We start from the raw sequence: 13,027 nt of genomic DNA, 5'->3' as shown, positions 1-13,027 counted from the left end.
TGTCAGTTGCTGCAGATTGATTCACATGTGTGGTATTTTGACAGTGGTGCTACAAAGCACATTACCTCACATCGTGAATTGTTCGCCTCTCTCGAGTCTGTCCCTCATGGGAATTCAGTCACTTGTGCCAACAACCTCTTATCCGGTTCAAGGAGTTGGAAAGATTGTGCTTAGTGCTACAAAAGGCAGTTCTTTCACACTTGTTGATGCACTTTTTGTACCTGGGATCAAGAAGAATCTTTTGTCTGTATCTGCACTTGCTAGACTTGGACTTGTAGTCAAATTTGTGGATGACAGATGTACAGTTCATGATCTCAGTTTTGGTGATGAAATTATTGCATCTGGCCTTTTGTGCCGAGGGTTGTATAAGCTCACTTTGTATGACAAGTGTGGACAAAATTTTGCAAATGCAGTTGCAAATTCAAGGGCTATTTTAGATGCAAAACTTTGGCATGCGCGTTTTGGTCATCTCAAATTTGCAAGTTTGCTGCGTTTACAGAAATCTGATATGGTTGCTTCTTTGCTGCCTCTTGAAGCACCTGTCAAACATGTTTGTGAAGGCTGTATTTTGGGTAAGATGCAGCGTTCGAAGTTTCCAAAGGATGGTTCAGTTAGGGACACATGTAGGTTGCAGCTTGTGCATAGTGATGTTTGTGGGTCCATTCAAACTCCGTCCTTGGGCAATTACCTTTACTTCGTGACTTTCATTGATGATTACTCCGGGAAAGCATGGTATTTCCGCTCAAAGCGAAGTCCGAGTTTTTATGTGCTTCAAACAATTTTTGACTATGGCTGAAAATGTCTCGAAATATACTATGGGCACCCTCCGTTCTGATCGAGGGAGGGAGTATATGTCTCATGAATTTAATGCATTTCTAGCTAGTCGTGGGATAAAACACCAATGTACAATGCCTTATACGCCTCAACAAAATGGTGTTACTGAGAGGAAAAACAGTTCACTCATGGAAATGGCACGATGTATGGTCAAAAGTCAAGCTTTGTTGCATTCTTTTTGGCTTGAGGCCATCATGTGTGCCACTTATGTACTTAACAGGTGTCCTACAAAAGCTTTGAAGTCTATTACTCCATATGAAGCATGGCATGATAGAAAGCCTTCTATTGAGCACTGCGTGTTTTTGGATGTTTGGCATATGCCTTAGTGCCACAAACACAACGCACAAAATTGGATGATAAGGCTGTCAAATGTTTTTTTTTTTGTTATAGTGCTGAAAACAAAGGTTACAGGTTGTATCATCCGCACACAAAGTGTATTTTGGTTTCACGGGATATAGTGTTTGTGGAAGATTCTGTTCAGCCCTTGCTGTCATGTATTAGAGACAGTAGTGTAAGCTCACATGACATTTATGAAACTTTGTTGCCTCTTTTCAGTGATTGAAGTTCGAATATAAATACCAATGAGGCAAATGTACAGCCTATGGGGGTTTCCAAAAATGTTAGAGATTGGCCTATTACTAATGCAGATGTACATGATGTACTTCATGAGGAAAGGGCTGAAAATGAGTAGGCTAGAGGTATGCCAAAATGACTGGTGCATACATTGCGTGACAGTAAATTGGATGCACCTTTGTCTAGTCGTACTCGTTCAGGCTCTCGCCATGCATCTTATGCTCAGATTGTTATGCTTTGGCTGTGTCTAGCTTACATGATGTTGAGGAACCTCTATCTTTTGATGAAGCACAAAATTCAAAAAATTGGATGGCTGCCATGCAATCAGAATATGATGCACTTATAGAAAATGACACATGGACTTTATGTGATTTTCCTCCTGGCAAAAAGGCCATCAGTACGAAGTGAGTTTACAGTTGAAACGCAAACCGGATGAGATCGATCGCCATAAGGCTCGACTTGTTGCAAAGGGTTATGCACAACAAAAAGGCATAGAGTATGAAGAGACTTTTGCTCCCACTTGTTGTATGACTACCGTGCGTTTTCTATGTGCATTGGCAGCTCATTTTGGTTGGGATGTACATCAATCATACATTGTTACTGCTTTCTTGAATGATGACATATTTGAGGAAGTTTATGTAACGCAGCCTCGCGGTTTTGTCAACAAAGGACAAGAGGACAAAGTGTGCAGATGTAAGAAGGCTTTGTATGGGTTGAAGCAATCTCCTCGTGCTTAGCATGAGAAAGCTGACACTCATTTGGTCAAGCAAGGCTTTCATAACAGTCCAACAGAAAGCACATTGTATGTAAAGCGTGAGGGTGATGTACTTCTCATTGTAGTTCTTTATGTAGATGATGTGCTGATCAATCGACCAAATGAGAGACATATTGCTGAATCTAAGGCTGATTTGAATGCTACTTTCAAGATGAAAGATTTGGGGTTGTTGCATCATTACTTGGGTATACAATTTAAGCAATGTGATGGTGGTATTGCCTTGTGTCAGAAAAGTTACATAGAGACATTGCTATGTAAGTTTGGACTTGAGGAATTCAAACTTATTGACACTCCCATGGAAACAGGTTTGAAATTGAGTCTTCATGATGATGGTGATCCTACAGATGTCACTCTTTACCAAACTGTTGTTGGATGCCTCATTTATATATGCCGCACGAGGCCAGATATTCAGTTTGCAGTCTCACAGGTTAGCAGATTTATGCATAGCCCACCAAGCATTGGCAAACTGTCAAGAGGATTTTTCGCTTCCTTAGTGACACTTTACATCTTGGCTTGTTTTATCCCAAGGGGGGATCATTGCCGCTAGACTTACATGCTTTTTTGGACTCAGATTGGGCTGGTTGTTTTGACACGTGAGTGTCCACAAGTGGTTTTTGTTTCATGCTTGGTAGTTCATGTATATCATGGTTGAGCAAGAAGCAACCTACTGTGGCCACTTCTAGTTGTGAGGTTGAGTACATGGCAGTCTTCACAGCTACGATTGAGTGTGTATGGCTCAGACGCCTTATGGATGATTTGGGTGTTGAACAGGACACTGCCAACACTATCTACACTGAGAGTCAGAGTGCATTGGCAGTTGCAAGGAACCCAGTTTTTCATGCTCGCACAAAGCACATTGAGGTGCATTACCACTGTGTCATGGAGAGGCTCTCAGTAAGAAACATGAGCTTGGCTTGTGTGCCAACACAGGATAACCTTGCAGATCTTTTCACAAAGGCATTGTCTCGTGAGAAGTTCAAAGCTTTCCACAAAGCGTTGGGTTTACTCTCCTTTGTGGACTGATCATGTCCTCAGAGCATGGCACTTCCCTTTATTCATGTGCCAGCTCTCGTTCACCGCATCACTCCAGGGGGGATTTGTTACCTTATACATGTGGTAATGATGTGTGTGAATGCACTAGGACCATCGGGGCATTTTTCCCCTCTTTAGGAGGTTTTTTCCCCGTGCATTGTATATACGCCCATCACTCTAGGGCTATCTATATTTCATTGCATACTAAGTGATACACTCTCTGTTGTGTGCCTTGAGCTTCCTTCGTCTTCTCCAAGCTGTGTGTGTTTTCTTGCAACCCTAATTCCAACAACGATCTGAAAAAGATACAAAGAACACCCGTAGAGTTACATGTGAGCTTGTTAAAGCCCTCCCCCCTCCCTTCTCAAACATACGTTGCGATACCTCTTATGAATTCTACACGTGACATGGAGTAACTTGGAATCTTACCAATGCCAACACTTGCTCTAATCATTTTTATGAAAAAAAGTAAAAAGGACTTTAGTTAGAAATTAACATAAGCTCCATACTTGACTATAATTAGGTAATTATGTACAAAATTGAAATGACTCTTGGAGCTTGTATGGAGTCACATGGTCTAGAATGCCAATATTTGAGATAGGCAACCCATCTAGAGCCAATTAGAAGCTCTCTCTCTCTCTCTCTCTCTCTCTCTCTCTCTCTCTCTCCATCCATGTTTTCAAACCTTTGAGTGAAGGACAAATGCTCCTTGTACTTCAAGAAGGAAGATTTTATGTCTTAAGTCCTTTCACGTAGTAACATTGCCTTTATTTGGTTGCATTCTCAAAATAAAAGTGTTTTTGCAAAGTCTCATGTTGTCCTCGACATTGCCCTACACTACAACACTCTTTATTGTGTACTCATGACTATTGCTCTTCTAGCTCCATTTCAAATAATTAATGCACATGTATCCGTTGTCACTATCTCGCACATGGTCCCTCTGAGAGGGGATCTAGGACTCAAACTAGGCGATGTGGCACGGGCTTAGTCTCCACTATCAAATTGCTAGGTAAACTAAGATGAACTAGGGAGTAAACTAGGGTAGTGTACATTCGCCATGCCCACAAGGACTTGCGATGCACGATAGCATGGGGGTAAGGTTTTTGTGTGAGGACTACATGGTCTCAATTTCAAACCTATGTGATGCGAGGAAATGTGCCATAAACTAAGGGCACAATTTTTTCCCCTTTCAAGAAGTGGACAATCCAGATCACCTAGTGAACTTCATCTTGGGCTTGGGCTCTTGATCCTGAGAGATGAAAATTAGGATTGGACATGTATAACACATAGTGGACATATGTATGGGCAATCACGACTGCGTGTCCAACTAAGAGGGGATTTAGACTCCACACAAGAAGCAGAAGCATGGGCATGGTAAGAGGTAGCAAACCTCGATTTGCGAGGAAGCTGAGAGAAGCTCTTCTAGATCCATCTCAAGATGAAGGACAGGCAACCTGACCCCCTCAAAAACAAAGCCAACATTATCATAGTTAAGGAGAGTGTCTTCTATCACACAACCCCACACGCTGCCTAACTTTCGTTTGTTGGGAAAGTAAACATCTTTTACTACATGTTCCTTTGGTGTTTGTGCAAATAGGCATGAGGGTGGAAATGGTACCCCTTGGGCTTTGCTGGTGGGTAGTCTAAATGCACCCTAAGGGGGGCGTGTGAACCTACGCATGATCGTCAAGGAGGATTTCGTGTCTACTTTGGAGCCCAATTTGTGTAAAGGTTCAGCTTGCCAATCTCAAAAAGGATGGGCAAGTGCCTGCCCATTTTAGTGTGGAAATAACCTCAAAAGATCTATCAAGATCTAATGGAGAGAGGAAAATAGAGAGATGTAGTGTGTTGGTTTGGCATCCCTTCGCACTGCAATCAGCATAAGACCAGTTGCCTCTTTGTGCACATGTTGAGGGTAGATGGCAATAGTATTTGTGACAACGTCTGAAAGGGAAAAACAAAAACATATAAACTAAATCAAAATGCTAAAAAGTAAACTCGGAGACATATGACGATTGAGCAATGTTTCGGTTTTCGTGTCTCACTATTCGCGCGTCTATTGTATCACCCACGCTTCCTTCAATACCCCGTGTTACTTAGTCTTCCAGGGTGCGAGTGAACTCAGACGATCGTCGTGAGAGGCTCGTGCTCTATCCACGTGCATGCGAACGTTTGGTTATCCGAAAGGGGAAAACAAAAACATATAAACTAAACCAAAATGCTAAAAAGTAAAGTCGGACACATCTGACGATTGAGCAATGTTTTCGATTTTTGTGTCTCACTATTCGCGCGTCTATTCCATCACTCACGCTTCCTTGAATACCCCGTGTTACTTAGTCCTAAGGGGTGCGAGTGAGCTTCCTTCAATACGCACAATACCCAGTGTTACTTACGTAGTCCTGCAAAGTTTTGATTAAAAGATGAAGTCAATTCGAAAGAGGTAAGATTGGGAAGGCAATGGCCGACCGTGCTTGGCATGTGGGTGCGCTGCCTTCGAGCTCCTTTCCTTGAGCTTCCGAGCTTAAAAGAGGGCAGCAACTGGTAGGGCTGGAAAGAATGGAAAGAGGCCGAATTGGGAAGACGGTGGAGAACCACGTCAAAGCAAGGGGGAACTGGTCACTGCATGGGAAGCTCTGAGAGCGCGACTGGGAGGAGTCGAGGGGCTGCACTTGAACCTGACGTCAAGTCCTAATTCAGAGCATCTTTCAGGAGCGGGAAGCTCTGGAGTTATAGCTTCTGGGAAAAGGGCTTATCCAGCGATTGATAGAGATTTTATGCTTGCAGATTGCTACTCTTGTGCATCTTTCGTTGAACATGCTCAGACTGGGTGCTGATGTTGTGTCAAAGAATGGGTTGTCTGAGCACCTGCACATTGTTTGTATGGGTGTCGATCTTGACATATTTGGCAAATCATCAGTCTGTAGTTGCAAGTTTACTCTTGTTTTTGACAAAAAGCTAGAAAGGGAAGTTGAGGGGACGGAGGGGTAGTCAAACCGCCATGTACAGAAAGTAGAAGACGTTTTTTCTTCCTTTCTAAAGCGGAGTATGTGAGAGAGAGTGCGAGAGCGGGTGAGATAATGTAGTTATATGAGAGGTTGTTATGGGTAAAAGTGTGCTCCGAGCTATACGAAGGCAAGTTTGTGGGGAGGTTTGTGTGCTGTCCTTCGCCTATCATCAGGTTTTGGGGCCTCGCACTGAGGAGTGGCAGTGGCGTTGACATGCACTCGAGGGAGCTTTCAGACATCTTTTATACGGTGTTCGCGAACTAATTTGAATATGGCAATCAGATTTTTTAGTTGTGCTCTTGGAGAGGATGTCCAGGCGTGGTTTCGCTCATAGAGAGCGAATTCGCGCAACTAAAGATTTTTGAGGACGAGGCTCGTGCCGATTATGCGTGGCAAGGTCTTCTTGGTGATGCGGTGTATCTCTATTTCATACTCTCAGAAGAGGAACAATGGAGCTGGATATACATGAAGCAGACGATTTTCTTGGCATTTTATCGACCACCAGAGTGGATGGGAATGATTGAGAGTGGCCGGATACTTACAAAGTCTTGGAACGAGCTTCAAATGCAATTTTGGGAGAACTTAGAAACCTCATCATCATAGGTATGGTCACCTCAGGTTGAATGTGATCAAGGTATGCAAGACATTGATAGGGTTGCAGTTGTTTCCAATGGTTATGGTAGTGACATAAGCTTCAACAGTGAAGTTGACGAGGAGAGCCACGATGAGACGAGGATGTTTTTTCTAGTGATGCTAACCTGGATTATAATGCCATTCATAGAGGTCTTGCACGGGCTCTTGATGTCTTTAGAGGGTATGAAATCAATGATTTTGAGCATACAGTTGCCGAGTTTGTCAAGGAACCTGTCCTTGAGGAGGCATGCTCCGAATCTGAGGATAGTCATGTGGAGAGTGCTGCAGAGGATGTGCATAATCAATGGTTTGATGAGCAGAGGGTTGGGCAAGCTTTTGAGAGCTATGGTGAAGAAGAGGAGCATGAAACCGTGGTGGAAAGTGCAGACTTATACAGAGATCTAACGATTGTAGAACTACCTATGCATGAGAGTGCTCCACGTGATTTTGTTAAACTTGTTTGCAGCTTGCAGGGTTGCGGTAGCATACTTGACCTTAGACAAGGTAAAGAGCTGCATGCTGATGCTAACAAAAGGGATTCCACAGATGCAATTTTGGTCAACAACTCTCTTCTGAGCATGAATGGCAAGTCTTGCAATTTGGGAAGCAGAGCACGTTTTCGGTGAGATGTTTCAACATAATGTTTTATCGTGGAATTTGATGCTGTCCTTCTACATACAGCACAATAAAGGCGAACATGCTTTGCTGCAAATGCAAGCAGCAGCAGGTGTAGATCTAGATCAGCACACTCTTGTATTTGCTCTACAGGAATGTGTTAAGCTTGTTTCTGAAGATGCACTTGTTCCCAGGGATAGACAATCAGTCAAACTAGCATCATAAGAAATAGGTCAGACTTTTCATGGAGACATAGCTAAGAAGTTGTCTTCGGACTTTTTTGTTGGTACTGCTCTGTGCGGAATATATGCAAAGGCTGGACTGGAGAGACATGCAGAAAATGTGCCATGGGGACATCATATCATGGAATGCAAGGCTTTCAGCATATATTGAGCAAGGCTAGGGTGAAAAGGCATCTCTGCTGTTCAGGAAAATGCAGATGGAAGGCATGAATTCAAACAAGTGAATGTTTGTGAGTGCATTGAAGGCATGTGGCACCCTAGCAGAGAAGCAAGCAGGTTTCATTTCGTGGTTTGCGTCTTGAAAGCCTGTGGCAGCATAGATGCAGCCAACAAGGGAGAGAAAATCCATTATGAGGTTGCCGAGCAGGGCTTGCTCCGTAATAACAGTGTGCTTTGTACTGTTGTGTTGGGCATGTATACCAAATGCAGTCCCCTTGTGAAAGTAAGACAAGTGCTTGAAGAGCTTCCCTTCCGGGATGTTATTTCTTGGAATAAACTGATGGCAGGATATATGGAGCAGGCAGAAAGTGAGCAAGCTCTGATTTGTTTCAAGCAGATGGGGCATGAGGGAATCTTCCAAATTCTATCACCTTTGTCAGCAGCTTAAAGCTTGCGGCACCATTGAAGATGGTCAAAAGGGAAAATGCAGACATATTGATATTGATGGAGGGGGGCTTCTTAAGACCGATCTTGCTGTTGGTAGTGCCCTGGTGGATATGTACACCCAATACAAATCTCTTATTAAGGTGCAGGAAGTGCTTGACCGCTTGACAGTTCGAGATGTTATCACTTGGAATGCTCCGTTTGAGGACATGTGAATCATGAGAAGATCGAAGATGCATTGAAATTGTATGATGAAATGCAAGTTGAAGGGGTTGCTCCTCTCTCTCTCTCTCTCTCTCTCTCTCTCTCTCTCTCTCTCCAGCTGCATGAGGGCTTGCAGGAACCCAGGTGCGACAGAAAAGGGCAGGGAGTTACATGCTGCGATTGGTAGACCAGGTTTGCCCGCAGCAGGCATTTCAATATCTGACACCTAGGTTGAAATATATGCCAAATTCGGCCTTCTTGTGGAAGAAAAGCAAGTGTTTGATAGCTTAGTGAGAAAGAGTGTAGTTGCATGGAATGCAATCATTGCAGGATATACTGAGCAGAATGTGTCGATAACAAGTGGTGCTCAATTGTTTCCTTCTGATCCAGGTGGCCTGCCTATGGGCACAGACGACTCTTATGTGTATATTGTTCATGCCCTATACAGTGAAAGGTTCTTTTGGTTTTTTGGATGCATCAAGCACTTGTTATTCCATGCAATGTATAGTTTGTGCTCACAGGGTTTTCTTTTGGTTTTTTGGATACATTGAAGAGTTGTTATTCCATGCGATGAGAGCTCATGAATGCTCTACGAGAGGGTTGGTCAATGATGATGCCGACCAGTTTGTGGGCACTTCCGAGCTCTGCTACTTGTTAGCTTGGAGCCAAATGTGAGGCCTTTAGGGGGTGTTTGACAAGAGGATGCAATATGCGCATAACACGAGGGCACAGCACCTCCTCAACTGCAAGCACTTGTGTAGAATACTCCATACTTCCAATCACTTGGGTCTTGTGGGAGAAGGCCAAATGCTTTTTGATGGCATGGAGTAGAAATAATGTATAATGCCTGATAGATAGCACTAGACTTGCACTGTTAATCTTTTTGGATGGACAAGGCATTTTAATAAAGCCATAACAAAGATGGTTTGATCCTCTGTTCTCAAGTCAATGAGGCCTCGGGGGGTTTTTTAAATACAAAGTTATGACTAAAATTGAAGTATAGTCAATTGGGAAAATGCCGAATTGGGAAGTATCTGGTTATTCTCCGGTTTGATCCTCTATTCTCAAGTCAATGAGGCCTCGGGGGCGATTTTTAACTACAAAGTTATGACTAAAAGATGTAAGTATAGTCAATTGGGAAAATGCCGAATTGGGAAGACAATAGCTTGACATGTGGGGGAGCTCAGAACTCCAGGCAAGGAGTCTCGTAGGGCTGTAAAGACTGGGAAAAGGCTGAACTCGAATCACATCATAGCAAGGGGGATTGGTCTGCATGGGAAGCTCTGAGAGCACTAGTGGGAAAAGTCAAGGGGCAGGTGAGGAGTCAAGGGGCTGCACTTGAAGCTGACGTCAAGTAGTAGTTCAGAGTATCTTCAAGAGCGAGGAGCTGTACAATTACAGCCTCTGAGAAAAGGGCTTAATCATCGATTGAAATAAAATTTATGCTTGCACCGTTCTGTGTGCGCTATGCTAGTGCATCTTTCATTGGGCATGCTCAGATTGGGCGCTGATGTTATGTCAAAGAATGGGTTGCCTGAGAACCTGCACATCGGTGGTATGGGTGTCAATGCACTGTTATTTAGGCCCAACCATAGCCATCAAAAGGGGTTCCACTTCTGGTCTCATGGCAGGTATTAAAGATTCGAGACACATTTGGGTCTCTAATTGCAAGTTTATCAAAAAGCAAGAGAGGTAGTCAACCTGCCATGTACAAAAAGAGGCAGATTTGCACATCTATGCCACAAGAAATTCATCATTTATGACTGCAAAGCCTTTCATAAAATTCTATTTTCAAATATGCCTGCCTCGTACCTCTCTACAATCAGTTCCCGACTTATAGCTGGACATGGGCTTTCCTCAACTGCATGTATCCTTTCCAACCACGGGCCACAAGCAATGTTCTAGGTGCATAACCACAAAATGAGCAGAATACTGACTTAGGCCCGTGTCAAACAAGACATGTGACTTTGAGTTGGTGCAAAACTACTGGCTGGAAGCTGCGTCCGCTAGAGAGTTTTTTCGCCTGGGGTAACCATAACCACCAGATTGCAGTTCAAAAGGGGACGATGTCAGCAGGCCTTAGAACTCCAGATGTGGCAGATGCAATGAGAGCACTTTACAGCTGCACTAGACTCGTTGGTTGCTTCAGATTTGAAAATACTTAATTTTGTGCAGTCACCCCATGTGGACAGAGAAGGCACCCAACCTTGCTTTTTTGAGCCTGTCTGGACGCCCACATGCAACAGCAGCCTTAGTAGAAGACATCACCCTAGTCCAATGCCAAAAGCTCAGAAAGAAACAGCATCCACTGTTGTATGACATATTAACAAGACATCAAAAGAAAAAAGCAAAAGAAACATAATCAGAATAAGCCTCTTCTAATCACAAGGCCAATGTTGTGTTAACTGATCTCAACCAGCAGGCTCTTAGCCTTCATCAGGATGTTCCAACTGACAGAAATAGATCTGATGCCTCTACTATAATACACAGCCTTCTTTTGATACTTCATGCTCCTTGAGTCCAAAACCCCAATACAGACAAATCTCTCTCTCAACAAATCTCACTCTGTGACAACCGAGGGCTGTATTGTGTGTTCCCTCATCTTTGTCTATGCCACAGTGATAAATATTATCCAGTCACCAATCAACAGCAACATTGATGTTGCTCCGAACATTCAGCAACTTGATCTGAAGTAATTAAAAGAGCATGGCACAACTTCAAATTGCACACGCATCAATCCCACCAACAAGAAGACGATTAAACTTTCCCCCCTTGAAAAACCTGCAAAATCACAAGAAGCAACAATATTTTCAGTCATGAATAAATAACATGAAAACAACATAAATCAAACAGCTAAAAATACAATCGCCCTCTCCCCTGCATTGAAGAGGACCAGCCTACTTAATGGTTACCACCCACATTTGAAGGCAATATTACATTGCATCCAATCCTATTGACTTCTTCGGCAGCAAACAATAGACCGAGGTGACCTTCCTTCTCAAGGAGATTCTACCATGGATTGCCGATGGCCCACCTATAGTCACAAAAGCCAAAGCCACCACTAACATCAAGTGACGCAAACCAGCACCTCATCTCTGCTCAACTTCAAGAACCCTTGTCTGGTTATTTGGGGCTAGGCTACCTGCCTCCTTACTGCACAATCTCCTGCTACAACCTCAGTACCTCAAATCTCAAAACTTTACCTTGGCTCCTCTGGGTGGGGTTCCCTGCCGGGCTAAGCTCGAGTTATTGTAGTTAAACTTCGGCTTCTTTTCAGCTGGCTTTAAGATCTGAAATGAGCACATTAAGGATTCATCCACACTCATCATGGCACCTGCATTGTCGAATTCACCACAGTAATTTGGAGCAGAGAAAATCGTCACCAATCGCCTCTCAGCAAAAAACTCGTAGCCCTCTTCTACAACCTTGAAAAAAACACAAACAGTTTCACAATGCTCCAAAGGGAAATATACAAATTCTAAATATCGTACACTACCAAAGAGAAGACGTACCTGATGCGCCCGACATATGAGATCCAGGTCATGTTTTTCCAAAAACTCAACCACCTTATCAGTGCCGAAGGTATAAGAAACCCCTCTATCGTTTTCCCCCCATCCTGTAACTTCCTTGTCAGGATCTGACCAGAGCAAGTCACAAAGCAATCCCTGATCCGGAACATCAGTAGGGCGATGGATGTTCTTAATTTGATCCAGGTTATTTAACTCCGGAGAAAGGCCACCATGCATGCACAAAATCTTCTCATCAATCAGAGCAGCAACTGGTAGAGAGTTGAAGCACTCAGTGAAAGCCTTCCACAGCCTTACATTAAACCGCCTCTTGCACTCATCATAGAAGCCATAAATTCTATTGATTGAAGCACATTCGTGGTTGCCCCTCAACAAGAAGAAATTCTCAGGGTATTTTATTTTATATGCGAGGAGGAGGCATATTGTTTCTAAGCTTTGCTTGCCTCGGTCCACATAATCCCCTAAAAACAAATAATTAGCTTCGGGAGGAAACCCACCATATTCGAAGAGCCTTAATAAATCAGAGTACTGTCCATGAATGTCCCCTGAAAAATGCACATAGCAAGAGCTTCAGCTAAATGAACATTTACTTAACAGACTGCAAATTTAATTATCTAGACTGGGGAACTTGAATCATGTGAAGGCAGTGATAAAGACCACTCGTCAATCGCAACAAATTTCTTATAAAAAAACAACACCCTTAACCCTTAAAGCTGTAATGTTTACTTTGTTTCCACACTTTTCACATCTCCGTAAAAACAACACTCCAGTACAGATAATCAGAGATAGGAGCAACAAATTTTGACTGAAAACTGCAAAAATTGTTCCAGTAATAAGCGTGTGTGCGTGCCTGCCTGGGCCAGAGTGCCAGTTGTAACCAGACTTGTGCAAGTGGCCTTTCAAAGCAAAAGAGAAGTTGTAATCAGCCAAATTCTCTTATCTGTATTCAGAGAAGCCTTATGAGCCAACTGAAAAGAACAGAGT

The 13,027-nt window shown here is 43.2% G+C and overlaps 2 protein-coding genes across 4 annotated transcripts in view; one reads left to right on the top strand and one right to left on the bottom strand.

Moving 5' to 3' along the window:
* Window positions 1-5,545: 5,545 nt before the first annotated feature.
* Window positions 5,546-9,451, top strand: LOC147420332 (pentatricopeptide repeat-containing protein At4g25270, chloroplastic-like). Its single transcript, XM_086504373.1, has one exon. The coding sequence runs from the start codon at window positions 7,957-7,959 to the stop codon at window positions 8,314-8,316; it is 360 nt and encodes a 119-aa protein (XP_086360499.1). The 5' UTR covers window positions 5,546-7,956; the 3' UTR covers window positions 8,317-9,451.
* A 1,424-nt stretch (window positions 9,452-10,875) lies between these two features.
* LOC147420331 (serine/threonine-protein phosphatase PP1-like) overlaps window positions 10,876-13,027 on the bottom strand; it is a 38,947-nt gene continuing 36,795 nt past the window's right edge. Inside the window, exons 2-5 of one of the 3 annotated variants that reach the window (XR_015186965.1) lie at window positions 12,029-12,588; window positions 11,720-11,941; window positions 11,436-11,550; window positions 10,876-11,297 (exon numbers count right to left, since the gene is read on the bottom strand). Coding sequence is in view for 2 of the 3 variants with exons in the window: in XM_086504371.1 (XP_086360497.1) it covers window positions 11,274-11,297; window positions 11,720-11,941; window positions 12,029-12,588 (806 nt within the window). In the remaining variant the exon portion in view is untranslated. The remainder of the gene's footprint in view (window positions 11,298-11,435; window positions 11,551-11,719; window positions 11,942-12,028; window positions 12,589-13,027) is intronic. The other 2 variants (XM_086504372.1, XM_086504371.1) reach the window with 2 other exon arrangements.

The sequence above is a fragment of the Adiantum capillus-veneris genome, chromosome 28 (assembly GCF_014529385.1).
Source record: "Adiantum capillus-veneris isolate H3 chromosome 28, ASM1452938v2, whole genome shotgun sequence".
Taxonomy (NCBI): Eukaryota; Viridiplantae; Streptophyta; class Polypodiopsida; order Polypodiales; family Pteridaceae; genus Adiantum; species Adiantum capillus-veneris.
The sequence above is the reverse complement of the archived record's forward strand: the minus strand, read 5'-3'. Positions and strand labels throughout refer to the sequence as shown.

What these genes read in the sequence shown, in the direction of transcription:
- LOC147420332 (XM_086504373.1), top strand. Translation starts at nt 7,957, where the DNA reads ATGTGGCACCCTAGCAGAGAAGCAAGCAGGTTTCATTTCGTGGTTTGC.